The following is a 23,302-nucleotide window of genomic DNA, read 5'->3' on the forward strand; positions in this document are numbered from 1 at the left end:
AAAAAAAAAAAATAAAATTTAAATTAAAAAAAAATATTTTAGACATTCATCCTCAATGTCAAAAATCACAGAAACGAAACAGATCTTTGAACTGCCTTAAAAAAAAAGATTGCTCTCAGAGGTTAGCTAAGTTTTTCCCTCTAGCAAACACAGATATATTGCCTCCCCTATCTTGAACTCCTCTTAGGAGTTATCCTTTTAAACTAATTGTTATGTGCCTTACCATTTATGAAGGGGCTTTACACTGAAATATATCAGATAGGAATAATTACTACAGATAGAAAGAAGGAGTTGAGAATGTTAGTTGATAATCAAGCAGACAAATCACAGACTGTCCTGTTCTACCAAATCCTATGTCACCTGTAATTAGCTGTGGGGGCAGGAGGTGTATGATACACATCATGAATCCTCAAGCCTATTTTTGCTTTTACATCTCAAGACCAAAGCCATCCTTGCATTCCAATATCTGTCCACTTTTTTTCCTAACCAATCATCCTAATAATGTTTGGATAAATCGTATTAGCAGTCATTCCCCTTTTGAGTTTACCCTCATCTCCATCACATCCTGTTCATAATCTTAAATTCCAGGTCGAGGGGAAAAAAAAGAACAAAGGAATCAACAAGGAATGATATGTAGGTTAGTTATGCACAGATAAAACATATTTTAACTCTCTCCACAGCTTACTTGTAGTACTTTCCCAAGGCTGCCTTTTCTCTAACCCAAATCTTTGCTCTTGAAATCACCAGCTATCAGATACAGGTGATGGAGAATATTTAAATTCTATCTCTCCTCTTCCGCATGTTGAGAAGAAATAACTTTTACTTGGCTCCTGTCCAAAAATAGGGGTTGGGGGTTAAATTGGTGAAAATCAGAGCTGTAATTTCCACTGGCCTCCAGTCAAGCCATCCGCCATTGAGCTCTGGACAGGCCTTCTGTAACTTTTTATACAAGCAACATTTGTCACATTAGAATATCCAGAGTTCCAGCCTGGGCAATATCATGAAACCCCATCTCTGCGAAAAATACAACAACAACAAAATAGCTGGTTGTGGTGGCATGTGCCTATAGTTCCAGCTACTCAGGGGGCTGAGGTGGGAGGATCACTTGACCCTGGGAAGCAGAGGCTGCAGTGAGCTAAGATCACACCATTGCATTCTAGCTTAGGTGACAGAGTGAGACCCTGTCAAAAAACAAACAAAAAAACCAGAAAGAGATATGTGTGTGTGTATATATATATATATAAAATATATATACACATATATTTATATATATTCAGACTTCTTGTAATTCAAGTGAAAAATATAAAATTAACTTTGATAAACTTCCAAATTCAGTTAGATATTACCCAACAATTTAGATAATTTTTTTCTTTTCCTTAACTGCAACCCAATTTTTTGATTATTTTTAAAAAATATGTTTGCTCTTATATTAATCTTTGTATCAAGGTTATAGTTAGTAAATATATGGCTCCATTGCATGATTTAGTGGCAGAAATAGTCTATTTATGTTCACATTTTTTAGTAGAGTCATGTTTTAATTTTGAGAGATTTATGTATGTACTGCTAGAGGTTTGCAAGAGTTATCTCTATAACAGTAAGATATAGATGTTATATTAACTGTAAAGAGTCATACTCACAATATCACAGTAAGTCACCGTTACTGAAAACCTGTATATATTCCTTTTTTATTTGTGCTAATAGAGTGAGTAGTATTATATTAATGGTGCATTAAATGGAGGTGAGTAGCTTACCCTTGAGTTTCTTTCATTTGGGTATATATAGTAGAGGAGAAAATACCTTAATTCATTTAACCATTTATAGTTTGCACATACATAACCTTTGGAGCTTCCCATAATTTTGTAATTTAGGCAAAGCAGACATTATTCTCGTCATAATATTGCCATTTATAGATGAGGAAATAGTAAGCTGGTAAGCTTATCTGGGACTGAAACATAGGTCTTCTGATTAAATACAACATATTAACAGTAAATTAATAATCATATCACCAGAAATATCAATGATAATAAGTATCTACTCTTAATAGCACATACTTACTTGGGGCTGTGAAGTGGTACACTAAACAATTTATGTACATCATAGTATTAATTTTATTTCATCCTCCCAACAAGCCTATATGTGGTAAGTTTTCTTATTCAGATTTTATAACATGGGCACCTAGAAGTTCAGAGAGGTTAGGCAGTGTCTGAGGTCATACAGATGATAAGTAGAAAAAAATCCCACGTGCAATTCAACTACATTAGACTAGTGAAAGAATGACAGCTTAAGGCTTTGAAAAAGCCCAGCTCGGTTCATATTTAGTCTACTTTCTACTGATGTCTAGGATTCTCAAAGTCACCTTGTGATGCATCTATTTCTTATTTTGTGAACATAGAACCTGCACGTTCTGCACATATACTCCAGAACTTAAAGCATAACAATAATAATAAAAAGAAAATAGAACTACTGAAGGGAAGAAGCTTACCATGTTTTCCCCAAACTGATGTTTCTTATTTATACTATATATAATACAAAATGTCCATCTTGAGCACATTTTATTATGATATACTAAAGGCTTCTACCTGCCCGCAATAAGAGAATAAAATGAATCGTTAAAACATTTTCATCATAAAGAAAATTACTTTGGAATGCACCTCCCCTCAACTCCCCATATTGCCTATTAGCTGGTTTCCCCAGGCCTGAGGGGGACGTTTTTTCCAGGCATTTTTTTACCTTCCTAAGTGTTCTTTAATAACTTCCTTTGCCTCCCAGAAGCATTGTTTAATATATTCTAATTCACACAATTAATAGCACCACCATTTGTTAAAATACCTGTCATATTCTATCATTGCTATTAAGAAAATCTAAGAAAATGCCTAACAAAGCTCACTTTGTTTTTCCCGATGCCGGCCATATTATACATTTCATGCACTTTTTGAAGGCTAATATTGGTAATGAAAATGCCTGGGAAAAGTTGTGGTAATCAGAAAAGATGGCATGTAGTGGAATAGTTCCTTAATGATCTTGATGATGAACTGCACTGCCATGAGCCAGCTAGTTTATTTCCACTAGGCAAATTAGCTGCAACATAAGTACCTTCTATGATGCCCACCCTCAGAATTATAACAATGTTAGTTGGTTGTCCCACACATTCACCTTCCAAGTGAGTAAATAGGTTCTTTAATCCACCAGACTCTCTCGCTTCTTACCTTCACTTTCTCACTCTTCACTCTCACTTTCTCTCAATTCTCTGCTTTGGGAGGTGGAGTCTACTTAGTGGCCCCACTCACTCCCCATCATCGCCTGCAGTGTCATTTTCATTCCTGCACTTGTGCCTTTTGTTTCCTTTCTTGGTACCTCATTTACTCCTGCCTGTATCTCCTCCCTTTCCCACGGCTCACTTTTCTCTTGGAGTTCTGTGGCAGTTCCAACCTGTAAGAGCTTCTTGAAGTTGGAGGTTGTGTTTTATGTGTCTCTCTATTTCTAACACTTAGTGTCATACCTGACACATACTAGGCACTCAACAATTTAAATGGATTTTGAGCAACCTACTAGGTGCCAAGGATGGTGGCTGGCCCTGAGAGGCTGAGTCTCTAAGAGCCAGTCCCATCCTTGCTCTCAGCATTCCTCTGTCCTTGAGGTCCACACCACACACCAGCAGCTTGTTTGTGTGTCCGCATGTACCTTTTTAATACTTTGTTTTGTGTATGCCGTATCTTCTCAAAAAGACTATAGGCTGCTAAAGAGAAGAACCAATTTACCCTTTTGCTTTTCCTTCTTTATGGTTCACATTATAGGTCTTTAGCGTACCGAAGTTGATTGATTTCATTATATACATTTGTTTTTCTCTTAGAGTCTCAATTCCTTCACCTGTAAAATGGTCATAAATGTGAGGCTGACATAAGATTTTGAATATAGGAATATAGATGTAGGTAGATAGAGACATTGCTATAGGTATAGATATATGAATGGGCTTGGCACAGAGAAGAGACTATTGAAATTATAGTTCCATATCTTTTCTCCATTTTATGAAAACCATTGATTTTAAAGTCTTGCAGTTGGGACCAGTTCTAGCGGTGTGTGTATCACACATCTCAACACCAACCATAGGAATTTAGACCTTTATTAATTTGGTCTAAGATAATACTCAGTGTCTATAACTAAATTAAGCCCCTTAATCAAGAAAGAGTGATCAAAACACCATTACAAGCCAGAGTTCTTCTTGCCCTATAGGGGGTTTTGGCTGGACAGGCAACCCCAAGGCCTTTCAGAGAAGCCCCCTCCAGTTCCCCACCTCCAATCAGACTCTGAGGAACCACTAGCCAGGCGTGATAACCTAGGAGCTCTACAGTGGGAAAGGAGGACTCAAGAAATTAATTCAACTTCTGCAACGTGGAGACAAGGACACCAATGCCAAAGAATTTTGCTATTTCATCAGCACTGTTGATGGTGGCCCCTTTGAGCCCTCTGACTCCCAGCTCATTGCTCTCCTCACTGTTCCATACCACCACCTGCCCCAGAATTAAGATGCAGTCAGAATGGAATTCGGTTTTGGTCTATAGTTAGCTGACTAACACTTACCTTGTTGAATTCAGCACCGTGACCATAGCCAGTTCCTGAAATTAGACATATTCATTCATTCAAATTTATCTGTTGAATAAATATTTAGAAAATACTGTTCCAAACTCTAGTAATAGAGCAGGGAACAAAATAGACAAAAATTCTTGTTCTTATCAAGCTTTTCCTTGGTGATAAGAAAATCACCCAAACAAGTAAGTGGCAGGACAAGGATCTGAACTTAGGTGGGATGATTCCTGTCTGTGCGGACTTGGCAGTGGGCATGCTGATTCGCTCATGGCATTAATATTCATCCACTCCACAAATATGTGTGGAGCTGCTGCTGTTGCCAAGTGGTGTGTTAGGTAAAACAGTTCCATCTTTGCGTGGAGCCGATTTTCAGGTAGGGGAGATGGAAGGGGAAGAAAGAAAGCAAACCATAAATGAAGAGAAAATCACAGATGGTTGACAGGTGCCGTAGGGAAGTAACGTGCAGTTGAAGGGGTGATACTCAAAATGATTTCAGTAATCACCTATCATAAAGGGCCCAGCCACTAAGGGAAAAAAGGTTCTGTTGAATATTGTGCATATTGAAAATGAAATGAGTTGTGCCCAGATCAGCTCAGGAGCATGGCGAGGGTCTGGGATGAGATGGAAGGGCCCAGCCCTTGCCAGGCTCCACCTGCCTCACTTTGTGGGTGCCTCACTAAAGTCTCTAGAGTCTTATATTTCTTAAATGAATATACAGTTATGCTGAAACATTATGAAATAACCCATGGATGCCTTGCCATGTCTTCAAAATATTTTTCCAAGCTGATTCTCATAAAGAATTGTAAAATTTATTCTAAATCTCTGAATTTCTGGAATCCTGCCTTGGCTCAGGCTCTCAGTGACTAAATGCCACAGAACAGTGTGTCCTACAATGTCCACAGTTCCTTGCATAGAGGAAATATTAGTGTTTCCACACCCCAGAAAAATAAAACCTTGCTGCTTGAGCACCAGCGAGCATTTTATCATCTATATACTTAACCTGGCTTTAAAATAATTATTTCTCACTCATTGTAAACAGTAAAGGTGGGACTTTAACATGATCTTTTTTCTCATTATCACAGCAGTACTTATGGGAAAAGAGACAGTTGAGTAGAAAGAAAAAAATAAAAATTAAAAACATTAATAATATCCACACCTTTTTCTACCAAGCAGCATAACATATAGATGTTTGGAAAAATATAAGAAAATGTCCACCTTAATAATTCCAGTAACGTAGAAGTTTTAAGAAATTAAGAATTTCTCATTATCCACTCCTAACTCTGATGCTGCATGCTTAGGTCACTAGGGTTAACAGATTGCCACCTGCTCTCTGTATCCTTTTGATGTTCATGTATGCACATGTGTATGTATCTACATCTGCATGTATTAGTCCATTTCCATATTGTTATAAAAAACTGCCTGAGACTGGATACTTTATAAAGGAAAGAGGTTTAATTGACTCACAGTTCAGCATGGCTAGAGAGGCCTCAGGAAACTTACAATCATGGTGGAAGGTGAAGGGGAAGCAAGGCACCTTCTTCACAGAGTGGCAGGAAGAAGAATAACACAGGAGGAACTACCAAACACTAATAAGACCATCAGATCTTATGAGTACTCACTACCATGAAGAACAGCATGGGGAAACTGCCCCCATGGTTTAGATATTACCTGCACCTGGTCTCTCCCTTGACACATGGGGATTATAAGGATTATCATTCAAGATGAGATTTGGATGGGAATGCAAAGCCTAACCATATCAACGTATATTCACTCTTTTAAAATAATTTATATTAACATTTTGTTAATCTGCAATGTGTTTTATTTCATTTAACAATATGTCATGGGTAAATTGTCATATCAACACAAACAGACTCAATGCGTTAGTTTTAACAACTGCATTGTATTCCATAGTGTAGGCATACCGTAACTCATTCAACCATTCCCTTAAGGACCATGGTTTCCAGTATTTCTCCTCTTGTAAATAATGCTGCAGTAAACATTTTCATATGAATATTATGGATCTTATTATTTGCTGATGCTTTTTACTGCTATATTTTAGAAGGGGTTCATTACTTTTTATTTACAAACTAAACATATCGTATGAATCCTTAGATTGATAGAATCTCACAGGTCCTTGGTCCATTTTGCCTGACTGAGAATAAATAAATTCGCATATTCAAACTTATACACATGCATGGGAACATGGAAAGCTTGTGCAGGCCCCATAATTTGTCCCATCTCCATGTCTTAACTCATTGCACACCACACCCCATCGCTAATTCTCCTTACCCCCACTCGCCCTACTTCTGCAGTGGCCCTCTCTGTGTTTCCTACGATAAAATTTGTTTTGAGGCCAAGTTCAAACTCATCTCCTGAAGGCTTTTTCTACTATCTTCCACCTTGTATGCAGAAAATGTCCTCCTGTTGTATGATCCAATAGCACATCCTCTGTCTCTCTGATGTAGCCCTTTCTCAGTCTGCTTTGTGCAGAATCTGCCCTTGCACAAGTCTACAACCCCTAATAAGTCATGAGTCTTTTGGTGGCAGAAATCATCTCGGCAGAATGCAACAGCTGCAGGCAGGAAAATCTCAGAGAAATGTTGATTGAGTTTGGAGAATTTGCCTAAAAATAGAAGAGTCAGAGCCCAGTGTCTGCCTTTTAAGCCTTAAGTTATAACTAAACACAGTTATTGTGGCAGTTTGGGGAGCAGCTTCCCAGATAAGACAATCGCATGCTGTGTGTGTGTTTTTGAACTTATGGACCTTTTAAAAATATTTTTAACTTCTAGAACAGGGGTCAGTGAGCTTTTTTTTTTCTAAAGAGCCAGATGGTAAATATTTTAGGTGTGGCCAGCTATAAAGGTCTCTGCTACAACTACTCAGTTCAGCCCTCGTAGTGAAAGCAGCCCTAGACAGTAAGTAGAGAAGTGAGCGTGGCTGTGTTCTAGTGAAACTTTGTTTACAAAAAAAAGCAATGGGCAGGATTTGACTTATGGGGCATGGTTTACTAACTCTTGTTCTAGAAGGTGTCTAGGTACAGTTAGACTAACCTGAATTAAGTTCAAATCCTAGTTCTTCTACTTATTATGTGACTTTAAGCAAGCTTCTTAACCTGTCTTTTTGAACACATAAATAGAGGATTAATATTTCCTCCTTCATGTTAGGCATCTGTTTCAGGGCCTACCACTTAATGAGCACAGTATTGTCTTGTTAAGAGGAATGGAAGCCTAGTAATAGGGTAAGAGAAGATGCAGGCCCTTTCTTCCAACCGGAAGTAGAAAATCCTAAGGAAAGAGCACGTTGAAAAACAATGGATAGCAAAGACTCTTGGGTAACAGTGACAGCTTTTGCCTTTGGGTCATATGCACCTCTTTATGTAATAAATCAGGTATAAACAGATACACAGGTCTCTTGACACTTGCAACAGCAACAGCAATGCTATTAATAAAATACATTGAAGATTGTTTAGGATGCCCGGAGCTATTATGACTATATAAAAGCTATGGGCCAGGCTTCAGGAGGAATAATTGGTGCAACAGTAGTACATCCCTGGAGATTTAGACAGAGATTGAGACTATTTTAGCCAAAACATAAATGAAATATTAATCTTTGGCTCATGACCGGCCTACTCATTTTCAGACACATCTACTGTCTATATGCAGTGGATTCTTTTGAGATGCAGACTCCTCTGTGACTTTTCCCACTGCCCACAAGATGAAGTCCACATCCTCGTGAGAACCCATGCAAGGCCCTCCATGGCTGCTTTCAGCTTGTTCTGTCAAGCTACCTTTCGTTGCATGGTGCTTCAGCCAAATAAGTCGATTAGCTTATTCGGGTTCTCAGAACACTTCCCCATCCCATGTTACTTCTGCTCGTTCTGTTCCACCCTAATTCTCAAGACCTTTAGAAACCCATCAGTTACCCCCATCTTCATTCTCTAAGACCCCACTGGCCCAGCAAGTCAAGTCTCTGCCTGTGACTTCCCTTTATCCATGCCTTCCATAAATAACCAGTAAACTGTACGTTATTGGAAGGTGATGTGTAAAGCAGGAGGAAACCTGGGTTTGGAGTCCAAAGACTTGAGATTGGACTTCATTTTGGCTCCATTAAGACCTGATTTTGGCTCCATTATCGACCTACTTTGTGCCCAAGATGGGGCAGGTTGTTGAATGTCTCTGAGACCAGTCTCTCAATTTATAAAACAAGAATACTATCCTAACCTTGTAGAGTTTTTGTGAGAACGAAATGGGGAATGAAAAGACTAGGAGTCCTTAGTAGGTGCCTACCTCCTGGGAGTTCCCAGGAAATGCTAACTGGATCTGAACTGCTCACAGGGTTTGGCCTGGCGTATCTCCCTACTGATGTGATCATTTGAAAGCAAGACTGTACTGAAATATACCCAGGACAAATTGAAGAACTTCACATTAGAAAAAAGAAAAAAAAAAAAAACCCAAAAAATTTATTTGATTTATTTTAAAATGTTCTTTAAAATACCCATCAAAGTTTTATATGTGGCAGACTGGCTTCTGTTTTTTAACTTTGTGAGATAGAAGCAAGATCTTGATTAGCATATATTGCAGAAGGGTGCTTTAAGATGGCTTGAAAATCAACCTGAAGATTCATAAAATTTGTAAAATTGAGGGAGAAATACCTAAAGATTTGCCAAAAATCATGTAAGCAGAGCTGAAATTGTTCTTTCCCCTGCCCCAAATTATTCTTTGCAAAGTGGTTGCACTGCACTACTTAGCACACGTGCTGTGCTTCCCAGCATCCTGTTTGACCCGTGCACTCTACCAGACACTCACTGCTTACATTTAAGCCACCTTTCTATAGTTTATATTCTCTCCTACAAGAATGCAAATATCAAAGCATGATATAGGCAAAAAAAGAATGTAAGCAAATCCCGATGATACATATGTTGAATATAATTAAAATTATACATATTGAATTGATGAGAATATTACACACATTTTTATGCATGTCCATGATGCATAAGCGTTTTTACACTGGTTTTTAACATACTATTTCACTAGTTGCTCTGAACAACCCAGTGAGGCAGGTACTGTGTCCATTTAACAGATTGGAAGCTAAGATTGAGCATTTAACTATTCACTCTGGATCACAAACCTAGGGGCTGTGTCCTAGGTGTGAACTCAGGTTGTCGCACACTGAATGTGCTGTCTCTGCATTGCCCCCCAGGTGATTAAGTACATATGTTTAGTATGCTCCACAGTAGCCTTGTAGGACCTATGGTAAAGTCCAAAGTTGGGACTTCAACAAAAATTTTCTCCGTTTCTTGTCTTTTTGATAAAAAGCCTTGATGAGTAAGAGATATCTAACTGATAGAACCTTTCTGGCATGATATACTTGTGTAAACTTATAAATAAACATAGATACAATTATCTCCAATTCTGTAAGTCATTTAGGTTTCTACGTAGGGTTTTGGTAACTGAATTAGTTTCCTCATCTAACACAGAAATTAAAACAGTACTTCCATGACCATCTCAAATGCTTGTCAGTGAAAATGAAATGAGAGACTTTCTGTTCAAATACAGTAAGAAAATACATGTGCAAAGCAAGATATAAATTTCATTAAAATATATACAAATAAATTACTTGATTACCTCACAAGCTTATCTACCTAAAATTAATTACTGACTAATTAGCAACCCTGGAAAAGTTTTATTGTAGAAACTTCCATATTCATTATAAAGTCTGAGCCTCAAGTTTTAATGAAGTTCCATGATAAAAGAATAACAAAATTAGGCCATAGTACATACCGCAGCATCTTAAAAGTTAATTAATTCCCTGACATTCAGCAATGTAACTAAATTACTTTGTACAGTTGTTTGAGCACAGTGTCTATAATCTTCTGATTAAAATAATGAGCCCCAAAGTCATCAGTAGCAATTATTATTTACTTACCTACCATCCCATCACCCACCATCCTGCCAACTCCTCCTCAGAATCTGAAGAGATTATTCTCCAGAGAGTTTTTGAAACTTTTTGCTGTAATAGAATGAGGGGGGGAAAGCTTTTTAAACTTCAGGGTTCAAAGTCAGAGTTTCTGAACAGAAGTGTGTTTTTAAAATCTTAAACTTAAAATTCTAACAAGGCTCTGTGCAGCAAAATACCTGCCAATTCACTATTGTTTACCCTGCAGTTTCTATTTAAATTTGTGCTGCTATCATGATTTCTTCCTACCTCACAGGATAATGAATCTAGATTTTATTTCTGTTCTTTGCCCAGACTTGTACAGCAGGCAAAGTGTTTGAAAATCAAAGGAAAAGAAGATATTGACTTGGATAATCTCTTCAGAGGTAAACACAAAAACACTAGCAAAAACACAGAATATACTTTTTGTTGTACAGAATGTCTTATTTGTTTGACTGTTTGGTTTTAGCATTCCAGCAGGGAATGGTGGAAAAAGCCTAACTAGAGTCAGGAGAGACTTGTGTTCTGGTTCCCACCCTGCGAGTGAGTCCCTTCACTTCACTCCCCAAACGTTCATTTTCTCATGTTAAAAGTTAAAGGGCTGGACTCCATGATCTCTATGGGCCCCACTCACGATAGGAAACGTGTAAAGCTGTAGAAGTTAGAGGTTCAGTGGTTGAATCCCCCTCTGCCATCTGCAGAGGCCATGGAGGGAAACCAGGAGTGTCTCACTGCACTTGTGAAGGTGGGAGACTGTGAGATGCACCTCATTAGTAAGAAAGGCTAGAAGGGTATTAGGCAAAATATTGAACCATCAGAGCTGAGGAATCTGTTGGAGTCCAGGAGGAAGAATTGCATGTGTTCTTTTAGTTACGTTTCTTTCCAGTGAAGGCTCGATATAGACAGAGTTTTGAGGTTAGATTATATTGTAGCAAGCTAAGGAATCAGTTTTCCCTGGGTTCTGTTTTGATTTAGTCAGATGCAAACATTGATAGTTTCTTACTAGTGTCCCTTGGTAGCTCTGTACATTTGTGTCTCCCGGAAGAGGTAGGAGATCTGTCTGCCTTCTAGAGGAAAGGAACATTGCTAAACTTTCTACTGACCTGGTAGAAGTCCAGTGAATTAGCACACTGTGCTGGACTGTGCCATCTCCAGTTACCCATCGGACTTTTCGTAAGAGGAGGAGAGGGTGCTTGGCAGTCATTGAACAAAAGGGCCGGGATGTCAGTGAGCAGTGCTGAACTGCTCACTTTAGGCAGAGATGGAGCTCTTGCTTGTGTTGTCTTCGAAGAATTGTGGATTTCATCTCAGCCACACAAGGCCTTTTCCTCAGAAAAGAGAGGGCAGTTGAATTACTTTGGTTTTCATTGTATAGCTACATGTTTCTCCCTCATAAGAAGAATTTCTATGTAATATAACCAGAGCTCAAGCTTGCTTTAAATAGAATAAATCACTGATGTTTTAGAAACTGTTCCATACAAATGTTCTCATCCATCTTACCAAGCCTTCATTCTGTAAATGGCATGTTTTGGAACCATGTAAGAAGCCTTAAAAAAAGTGCCAGTGTTTTAATTCATAGTTTGACACTTTTGAAAATATCTCCACAGAGTAATTATGTATATGTTCTTGTTCAAACAGATACACAATTTTGTAGTTCATATCATAAATGTAGTAATGAAGATCATCCTTACAAAAATAGAAAATGTCATAGCAAAATGCATTTGCATACTGTGAAAGATGAAATCTCTTCCAAGATGCTCAGAATGCACTTGCTCGTTTCTGCATCATGTATAAGAAGTTTACACCCATATGCTTGTATTTATTCATGCATTTACTGTGCTCTTTAATTTAAACATATCCTCGCAGCAGAGGTCTTTGTTATGAGATATGGCATTTATGTCAGAAGAGTGTGCAGTGGGTATGTCAGAAGAGTGTGCAGTGGGAGGAGCAGTCGGCCTTAGGTGGAGCACACGGCTGCCTGTGGACCCAGACCAGCGTGTGTTGGGGAAGTGCAGGCGGGGTTCATTCCATCCCATGAAATTGGCAGGCCGTGGTTAGCACCTGCTTTCTAGTTTAGCCTTTTGTCAACCAAAGTGGCTCTTCCTTGTATGTCTGGAGTCCCCAACACCTATGCCACAGACCGATCTGTAGACTGTTAGGAACTGGGCTGCATAACAGCAGGTGAGCAGAGGGCAGGCGAGGGAGCAAAGCTTTATCTGCATTCACAGCTGCTCTCCATTGCTCACATGACCACCTGAGCTCCGCCTCCTGTCAGATCAGCTGCAGCATTAGATTCTCCTAGGAGCACAAACACTGTTGTGACCTGCACGTGTGAGGGATCTAGGGTGCGTGCTCCTTATGAGAATCTAACGCCTGACGATCTGTCACTGTCTCCCATCACCCCCAGATGGGACTGTCTAGTTGTAGGAAAACAAGCTCAGGGCTCCCACTGATTCTACGTTATGGGGAGTTGTATAGTTATTTCATTATCTATTACAATGTAATAATAATAGAAATAAAGTGCACAATAAATGTAATGTGCTTGAATCATCCCAAAACCATTCCCCCACCCCGGTCTGTGGAAAAATTGTCTTCCATGAGACCAGTTCCTGGTGCCACTAAAGGTTGGGGACCTCTGTACTATGGGACTAATCCCCATTATTACAAAGTTTATTTGCTTTGGTTCTGACATGGATGAGACAAAATAATGAAAATAATAATGTTCTCACAGCGATATTAAACAATTATTTAATATTTTCTTTTATTTTTCTTCAGCCTGTAAATCTGATCATAATATCCCATATCCATGGCCTTCCTTTTTTTCCCTTTTTTTTTTTTTTTTTTTTTTTTTGAGATGGCGTCTCCCTCTGTCACCCAGTCTGGAGTGCAATGGCGTGATCTCTGCTCACTGCAATCTCTGCCTCCTGGGTTCAAGTGATTCTCCTGTCTCAGTCTCCCGAGTAACTGGGATTATAGGCTCGCAATGCCACACTCAGCTAATTTTTTGTAGTTTAGTAGAGACGAAGTTTCACTGTGTTGCCCAGGCTGTTCTTGAACTCTTCAGCTCAGCTAATCCATCCTCCTTGGCCTCCCAAAGTGCTGGGATTACAGGCATGAGCCACTGCACCCAGCCTTCCCCACCCCGCCTTTTTTTTTTTGGTCTCGGCATAGATTTGAATGAGTGCCTTCTTCATTCATCAGGAGTCTTTTATTTGTTTGTTTATTATTTATTATTTATTTATTTATTTATTTATTTATTGAGATGAAGTCTCGCTCTGTCACCCAAGCTGGAGTGCAGTGGCACGATCTTGGCTCACTGTAACCGCAGCCTCGGGGTTCAAGTGATTCTCTTGCCTCAGCTTCCTAAGTAGCTGGAACTACAGGTGTGCACCACCAAACCCAGCTTACTTTTGTATTTTTAGTAGAGATGGGGTTTCACTATGTTGGCCAGGCTGGTCTCAAACTCTTGACCCTGTGATCCACTCACGTTGGCCTCCCAAAGTGTTGGGATTACAGGCGTGAGCCACAGTGCCCAGTCAGGGTCTTCTTTTTTTTTTTTTTTTTTTTAAGGACAATGGGCTAAAATTTGTGCTCTATTTCATCTATGAGGGGAGGTTGTATACACTGGATTTTTAGAAATTGTATACACACATGCATACATTCACACGCAGATTCTGTTTTTTATATCTTGGGCATGTTTTCCATTTTTACTGGAAAAAATCATTTTTTAAAAATCATTTTATTTTAAAAATCATTTTATTCGCCATATATATCTTGGCATACTTAATAAAAATATTTTAAAGACTACCCATTATTTTCAAGTATAATTCTTAGCTACTGAACACACTTTTTTCAATATGTAAGCATATATCACAATAATTTATAAACATAAGATTGGATAAACATATGTAACAACAATAATATATAAACATAAGATTGGATGATAGAAATTGTAATTACTTTGTAATGATAAAATTCTGTAGAGGAAACCATGATTATGTTAAAAGGATGTTGGTTGTGCATAACAGGAGCAAGTTGAAACTTATCTTACTAATCCAAGGTTTACAGGTAAGCTTATTGAGTGTTACTCCTAAGACATGACAGTGAAACAGTGAAATTCTAATGAAATGTAAACATATTCAAAGAAAAAATAGCCAACCATAGAAATGCTGACCCTACTTCCATTCAAGATTCTAGGCGTGCAACCAGGGAACTTAGTGACTACAAGCTCTTTGATGTAAATGAAGAAAGGGATTGTTGCGAACAGCATGAAGATGTCCCACAGAAAGTGATACTGGCGAAAACAAACAAAAAAAAAAAAACAAAAAAAAAAAACACTTCACATTAAAGAAACTCTCAGAGATATTTCACAACATCGTAAGTGCAAAGGATAAAATGTTAGAAGTGAATCTAACTTAAATTTAGGAATATGACAGTTTACCAAGGAATGGAAAAGATGGTCTCTTCATTTCACAGTTGCAGGACAAAAAGAAAGCAAACACTCCTTGGACAACTCTTGATAAGTTTTTTTTTTTTTTTAACAAAGAAATAAAACACCTTATCTCAATATATTAAATGTTATAAACGACAGCATACTAATTAAATATTACTTTCACTAGTTTTAAATTTTCCCTAAGTATTTATGATGGACAGTAAAAGAGTTGTTGATATTTTGACCAAAATTTGTGAAGGTCATGAGAAAAGAATTACAGTTTTCCCCATTGATTATTAAGCTCAGTTTGCATGGTTTCAGCTTGCATCATCAATTTTATAGCCCCTGACTACCATGCCAAGTGAGAACTCCCTATGTTTTATTGAGGACTGTTTCAAATATGTTCGTAGGAGAAGCTGATCTGTAATTTTCCTTCTTGTAATGTCTTCATCTTGTTTTGATATTCCCTCTTTCTCCATTATCACCATTATCACCAAGAGGTGTTATGTAAGATTCACAACATTTATTTTTTAACCGTTTAGATGAGTTCACAGACAGGAAAGCTATCTGAGCCTAAAGTTTTTTTATTAAAAGAATTTTAATTGTAGATTCAATTTCTTTAATAGATTGAGGACTTTAGATTTTTAAAATTTCTTCTTGTATTAGTTTTTCTAGAAATTTATATATTTCTTCTAGGAATTTGTATATGACATGTAAATTTTCAAGTCTGTTGCTATAGAGTTGTTTATAATCCCCTCTGATGAGCTTTTTAGTGTCTGCAGATTCTATAGTTATGTCCCTTTTTCATTCTTGGAATTGATGTTCATGTGCTCGTGCGTTTTCTCTCTCCCTCTCTCTCTCTCACGCTCGCTCTCTGGTTTTGCCTCAGTCTCTTTCAATTAATCCTGCTAAAGATTTACTGATCTTTACAATGGACCAGTTTTTGGCTGTGTTGATTTTCTCTAGTGTGCATTTGTTTTCTCTGTTATTAATTTCTGCTATTATGTTTCTGCCTGCCTTCCACTCTCTTTGGCATTCATTTACTATCATTTTTCTAACTTCTTTAAATTATTACTTAGATATTGTGTTTTTAAATATATTTTAATATATGCACCTAAAGCTATATTAGCATTAGTTTAAGCATAGCTTTTCCTGCATTCCATGAGTTTTGATTTGTCAAATTTCATAATAATTTAATTCAAAATATTTTCTCATTTACATTGTTTTTCTTTTGTATGTGGGTTGAAGTATACTGATTCATTTCCAGATATTTGGGGATTTTATTATCTTTTCGTTATTGATTTTGAATTTTATTCCACTGTGGTCAGAAAGTATATTCTGAGCAATTGTTAATCATACGGTTAGATCTTTATTATCTTTACTGAAACATTTTTTCCTGCTTATTCATTTGATTCCTGAAAAAATGTGTTAAAGCCCTCTGTTATGGTTGTGATATTATCTGGTTTTCCTTTTATTATACATATTTTTAGTCTATATTACTAGGCTCATGAAAATTAGAACATTAGAATATTCATAATCAATTGACCCTTCAACATTTTGAAATATATATTTTATTTCTCCAAATGCTTCTTGCCTTTAAGTTTCCTTTGTCTGATATTAGCAGTATTCTTCTGATTAGTATTTGTATGTTATATTTATTTCCATGCTTTTATATGCTCCATCACTGTCCTATGTTTAATATGACACTTCTAAGTGACATGTGATTTTTAGGTTTAAATTCAATCTCATGGCAATCTCTCTTTCTTTCTTTCTTTCTTTTTCTTTCTTTCTTTCTTTCTCTCTCTCTCTCTCTCTCTTTCTTTCTTTCTTCTTTTTCTTTCTTTCTTCTTTATGGGATCTATCTCTGTCACCCTAGACTGGAGAGCAGTGGCGCGATTATGGCTCACTGCAACCTTGGCCTCCCAGACTCAAGCAATCCTCTTACTTCAGCCTCCCAAAGTGCTGGGATTACAGGTGTGAGCCACTGCACCCAGTTGACAGGAGTCTCTTAATTGAAGTATTTAATACATTTATATCTAATGTTATTAAAGTTAAGTTGGACTTAGGGTTATTATCTTTTTTTTTTTTAATTGACAGAGTCTCACTCTGTCTCCCAGGCTGCAGTGCAGTGGTGCAATCCAGGCTCAATGCAACCTCCACCTCCTTGGTTCAAGCAATTCTGGTGCCTCTGCCTCACAAGTAGCTGGGATTACAGGTGTGTACAACCATGCCCAGCTAATTTTTGTGTTTTTAGTAGAGACAGGGTTTCATCATGTTGGCCAGGCTGGTCTCAAACTTCTGGCCTCAAGTGATCTTCCCACTGTGGCCTCCCAAAGTGCTGGGATAACAGGTATAAGTCACCGTGCCCAGCCTATTGCTACCATCTCTATAATTGTTTTCTATTTTTCTCAGTAGTTTGTATTCAATTTTATATTTTTGCTTTATCTTTTTAAATCAAAATTCATGTGAGTATACCATTTTCCATCTATTACCTTATTTATTTTTAATATTCTGTTAGTAGATATCCCAGCTACTACAAAATGCATCTTTATATAGAATCATTTTTCCTCTATCTGAAAAAGTATCTTTTGTTCTTCATTTATAGTGTCTTCTAGTTATTATTTTTTTTTAGACAGGGTTTCACTCTGTCACCCAGGCTGGAGTGTGGTGGTGCGATCACAGCTCACTGCAGCCTCAACCTATGGGGCTCAAGTGATCCTCCCACCTCAGCCTCTGGAGTAGCTGGGCCTACAGGTGCGTGCCACCATGCCCAGCTAATTTTTGCTTTTGGTTTTTTTGTTTTTGTTTTTTTTTTTTGTAAAAATGGGGTCTCACTATGTTGCTCAGGCCAGTCTCAAATTCCTGGGTTCAAACAATCTGACTGCTTTAACCTCCCAAAGTGCTGGGATTACACACGTGAGCCACTGTGCTTGGCCTAGCTGATTTTTTTTTTTTTTTTTTTTGAGTAAGTTTTTCTTTGTCCAGAAATGTCCTTTTTTCACCCAAACTTTTGAAGAATATTTTTACAGGTTATAGAATTCTAGATTGGCAGTTAATTTTTTTCAGGCTTTAAATATGATAATCCATTGGCTTCTGACTTCTATTGTTTCTCTCAAGAAGTCAGCTGTAGCTTTATTGTGTCTCTGAAAGGAGTATGTCTTGGAGTGTGTCACATTTTATCTGATTACTTGTAAGGTTTTTCTGTTGTCTTTCATTTTTAGCAGTTTTACTATGAAGTGCCTTATATTTGTCTCTTTAGGATCCATAGTGCTTAAGTCTGTGGGTGTATGGCTTTTTATCACTTTGAAAAATTTGACCATTATCTCCTCAGATATTGTTTATGCTCCATTCTCTCTCATTTCCCCTATTGAGACTCCGTCTACGAATATATTAGACTTTCTTAGTTGTATGTCTTAAGAGCTCTTTTCTTTATTTCCCCTCCATTTTTAGTACATACTTCAGCCTGGATATTTTTCTAGTGTCCTATTTTCAAGATCAGTAATTCTCTCTTCAACTGTCTCCAAACTGCTATTACACTCATGTAATTAATTTTTAATTAAAGTATTGTATATTTCTTAGTTTGGCAATTTACCTATGTATGATTTTAATAGACCTTAGTTCCTGAGTAAAATTCTCTATCTTGCCATCTAATTTCTTAAACACATTAGTCACTGTTATTTATCTGAGTCATCTTTCGCCTTTGTTAGTGGAGCACTGAGTGAGTGAGATCAGCCTCGCCAAATGCATGGGAGCTGGGTGAGGCTTACTGCTGCCTGCTCCTCCCCACTTCCTTTGTGAACTCTTCTGTGCAGTAGAGGCAGTTATACTCCCTTCTGGAACATTAGCCCAGTGGCCTGAGAACCACCTCCCAATACTCACAGTGGCCACAGCTAGCCCAGCTCAAGAAAAGTCAGAGCACAGACCTCTGACTAACCCTGCCCTCACTTGGTTGTGCCCTTCCACCCACCCTGGTAGCTTAACACAAAGGACATAAACTTTGGGGAACTTTATAGCCCTGCCTGTCACCTGAGGAAAAAAAAAAACACACTTTCCCTCAGCAACTTATGGCAAGCTTAAATCCCACTGCTACTACTGCAGCTGGGTGCTGTTTTGCAAATGCCACCTCATGGCTGGAGGCCGTCCAACATGGGCCATTAAACACCTCTAGGTAGAATGTGCCCAGGAAGGAGAAAATGAGTATGTGACCTCAGCTATCACCATTGCGTACAACACCCTGACTAACCAGAGGTTCTGAGCCTCTCCATGTGACAAGTTCACTGCAATTGTAACTATCATTTGAGAAACCCAACACACTAAGCCTCATCTCCAACCAAGAAATCTCACAAAGTGTATGTAACTCCCCTGCCATCTCCATCAGAGATGGTGCTGGCATACTCTGCTGGGAGACGTGAAGTTAGTTCGCATTTCTGGATCCCTTGCAGACATTCCCCTGCACCAGCTCAAAGTGTGGTAGTCACACTGGGTATCTAGACCCAGAAGAACACTAACAATCACTGTGGTCTGGGTCTCAGGAAGTCTCATTCCTAGGGGAAGGGGGAGAGCATCACATCAAGGGAATATCTCATGGGAAAAAGAATCTGCATGGCAGGCCTTGAGTCCCAGATTTTTCCACTAGTGGGACGTTTCTTGTAGCAGAGACACAATTGCAGTGCTGGGTGCAGTAAGGAAAGTCTACACCTCTACCCCAACAATCAGGCAGCATCTCTGATCATAAAGGGGCTTGGAAAGGGGATCCTTTTTCCCCACTGGTACACCACTGCACACACAGCTGGGGCTTCTCCCACAGGAATGCAGTGTAGATGCATGTATAGACGGCCTTCCAGGAACAATTTAGGGTGATTGCATCCCCACAGGAGGAGCCCTTCTCAGATTCAGGCTTGCAGAGTCACAACTCCTCTCTACTTGGAACATCAACATTCCTACAGATGCAAAGAGGTACTTGTCTGATCTGAATAGCTGGAATACTGGGACAAGAAGGTGGATAGCTTTCCTGCTTGCCTGGCAGTGGAGCTGAGGTAGCTTCCACCCTTCACTCTGATAAAACCTCACCACATTTAATTTAGAGTTCCCCCAGGCACCTTCATCAAGGCTGGGACCTCTGCCCAGCATTAGGTATTATATATACCCATCTTTTTAGCTACCACAAATGCCTACCCCAGGGATATCCCTCCTATTGGCCTGAATCATCAGCTTAGTAAATAAAATACTGGGAAAAATTAAATAAATAAAGAAGTGTACACCATGGGAGAATGAGATAAGCTTCAAGAGATCCTAGCCATTCCATCCCTACAGGTGACAGTGAACTTGCCCACAGGCCAAATGCATAACTACTGCAACCAGAGCTTGGGAAAGCCAGTGCACAAAAACTCTCTTTAACTAAGGAACTCCTACAGAGTCTTCACCACTAAAAGCATCAAGAATCAAATTAGGCTATAATAAACTATAAACATTAAAGTCAGATCCTTAAGAGGAAAAAGAAGAAATTAAAGAAAAAGCACAGTCAAATCAAAAATAAATTTTAAGAACAATTTGAAGAAATGGTCCACCCAAATGAGAAGGAACCAGAAAGGTAATTCTGGTAATATGACAAAACGGGGTTATATAACATCCCCAAGAAATCACACTAGCTCTCAGCAATGGATCCAAACCAAGATTAAGTCTTTGAAATACCAGATAAAGAATTTAGAAGGTTGCTTATTAAATTACTCAAGGAGATACTAGAGAAAGGTGAAAACCAACATAAAGAATTTTTTAAAAAAAAAATTTAGGAGATGAATGAAAATTTTCCAGAGAGATTGATACCATGAAGTAAAACCAGTCGGAACTTCTGGAAATGAAAGTCGCCCTTAGGGAAATGCAAAATACAGTGGAAAAGTTTCTTCAATAGACTAGAACAAATAGAAGAAAGAATCTCAGAGCTCAAATATCAGGTTGTTGAATTAACCCAGTCAAAGATGAAGAAAAAAGAATCTCAAGAGATGAATAAAGTGTCTAAGAAATATGGGATCATGTAAAATGGCCAAATCTAAGAATAATTGGTATTCCTGAGGGAAAAGAGAAGTCTAAATGTTTAGAAAACTTATTTGAGGGAATAATTGAGAAAACTTCCTTGGCCTTTGTAGAGATCTATATATCCAAATATAGAAAACTCAAAGAACTCCTGGGAAATTCATTGCAAAAAGATCATCACCAAGGCACCTAGTCATCAGGCTATCTAAAGTCTACTTGAAGAAATGAGTTAAAGTTTAAGAGCTGTGAGACAAAAGCATAAGGTGACCTATAAAGGAAAACCTATCCAACTAACAGCAGATTTCTCAGCAGAAACCCTACAAGCCAGAAGGGATTGGGGTCCTATCTTTAGCTTCCTTAAGCAAAATAATTGTAAGCCAAGAATTTTGTATCCAGAAAAACTAAGCTTCATAAATGAAGGAGAGATAAAGTCTTTCTCAGACTAACAAATGCTGACAAACAAATATGCACCAAAATAGAACTTCCTTAAAGCACAAATCTCACAAGTCCTATAAAATAATAACACAATGAAAAAAAGAACAAAGTATCTAGGCAACATGTAATATGTTCATGAGAACAGTACCTTACATCTCAATAATAATGCTGAATATAAATGGCCAAAGTGCCTCACTTAAAAGACACAGAATGGCAGAATGCATAAAAAAATCAAATATCCGCTATGTTCAAGAGACCCACCTAACACACAAGGAGTCACATAAACTTAAGGTAAAGGAATGGAAAAATATATTCTATGCAACTGGAAACAAAAGTGAGCAGAAGTAGCTATTCTTATATCACACAAAACAGACTTTAAAGCAACAACAGTTAAAAAAAGAATGACATTACATTATGATAACAGGATTAGTCCAACAAGAAGATATTACAATCCTAAATTTATATGCACCTAACCCTAGAGCTCCCAGATTTATAAAATAATTACTACTAGACCCAAGAAATAAGGTAGACAGCAACACACTAATAGTGGGGTAGTTTAATACTTCACCAACAGCACTAGAAGATCATCAAGACAGCACCAACAGCACTAGAAGATCATCAAGACAGAAAGTCAAGAAAGAAACAGCAGACTTAAACTATACCCTAGAACAAATGGACTTAACAGGTGTTCACAGAACACTCTTCCCAAATACAGATTATACATTCTATTCATCAGCACATGGAGCATTCTCCAAGATAGACCATATGATAGACCATAAAACAAGTCTCAATAAATTTTAAAAAATCGAAATTATAACAAGGGTCTTCTCAGACTATAGTGGAATAAAACTGGAAATCAACTCCAAAAGGAACTCTCAAAACTATACAAATACATGGAAGTTAAATAATTTGCTTTTGAATAATTTTTGGTGTAACAATGAAATCAAGGTCTAAATTAGAAAATTCTTAGAAATGAATGATAGTAATGACAGAACTTATTAAAGCCTCTGGGATACAGCAAAAGCAGCCCTAAGAGGAAAGTTCATAGCATTAAATGTGTGCATCAAAAAGTCTGAAAAAGCACAAATCAACAACCTAATATCACTTCTCAAGAAACTAGGGTAACAAGAACGACTTACACCCACACCCAGGAGAAGAAAAGAAATATTAAAGATCAGAGCAGAACTAAATGAAATTGAAACAAAAAGAACATTACAGAAGGTAAATGAAACAAAAAGCTGGTTCTTTGAAAAGATAAACAAATTTGATAGACCATTAGCAAGATTAACCAAGAAAAAAGAGAAGATCCATATAAGCTCAATTATTCAGTAGAAATGAAACTGGATATATTACAATTGATACCACAGAAACACAAAATATCATTCAAAGCTACTGTGAACAATTTTGCGCACACAAATTAGAAACTCTAGAGGAAATGGATAAATTCCTGAGACATAAAACCATCCTAGATTAAATCAGGAAGAAATAGAAGCCCTGAATAGACCAATAACAGGCATCAAGATTTAATCCGTCATACAAAAATTGCCATCAACAGCAAAAAAGTCCAGGACCAGATGGATTTACAGCTGAATTCTACCAAACATTTGAAGAAGAATTGGTACCAATTCTATTGAAACTGTTCCAAAAGATAAAGAAGGAATCCTTCCTAAATCATTATATGAAGCCGGTATCACCCTAATACCAAAACCAGGAAAGGACATAACAAAAAAAGAAAATTTCAATATCCTTGATGAACATAGATGCAAAAATCCTCAACAAAATACTACCTAACCAAATCCAACAGCACATCAAAAATAATAATAATACATTATGATCAAGTAGATTTCATCCCAGAGTTGCAGGTATAGTTTAACATGTGCAAGTCAA

The 23,302-nt window shown here is 37.7% G+C and overlaps 1 protein-coding gene across 4 annotated transcripts in view; it reads left to right on the top strand.

Moving 5' to 3' along the window:
- L3MBTL4 (L3MBTL4, histone methyl-lysine binding protein) overlaps positions 1 to 23,302 on the top strand; it is a 449,874-nt gene that overhangs the window by 316,743 nt on the left and 109,829 nt on the right. For all 4 annotated transcript variants that reach the window (XM_025365149.1, XM_025365146.1, XM_025365148.1 and 1 more), the window contains one exon: positions 10,834 to 10,904. In XM_025365149.1, coding sequence (XP_025220934.1) covers positions 10,834 to 10,904 — 71 coding nt within the window. The remainder of the gene's footprint in view (positions 1 to 10,833; positions 10,905 to 23,302) is intronic.

This window comes from Theropithecus gelada, chromosome 18 (assembly GCF_003255815.1).
Source record: "Theropithecus gelada isolate Dixy chromosome 18, Tgel_1.0, whole genome shotgun sequence".
NCBI classification, from domain to species: Eukaryota; Metazoa; Chordata; class Mammalia; order Primates; family Cercopithecidae; genus Theropithecus; species Theropithecus gelada.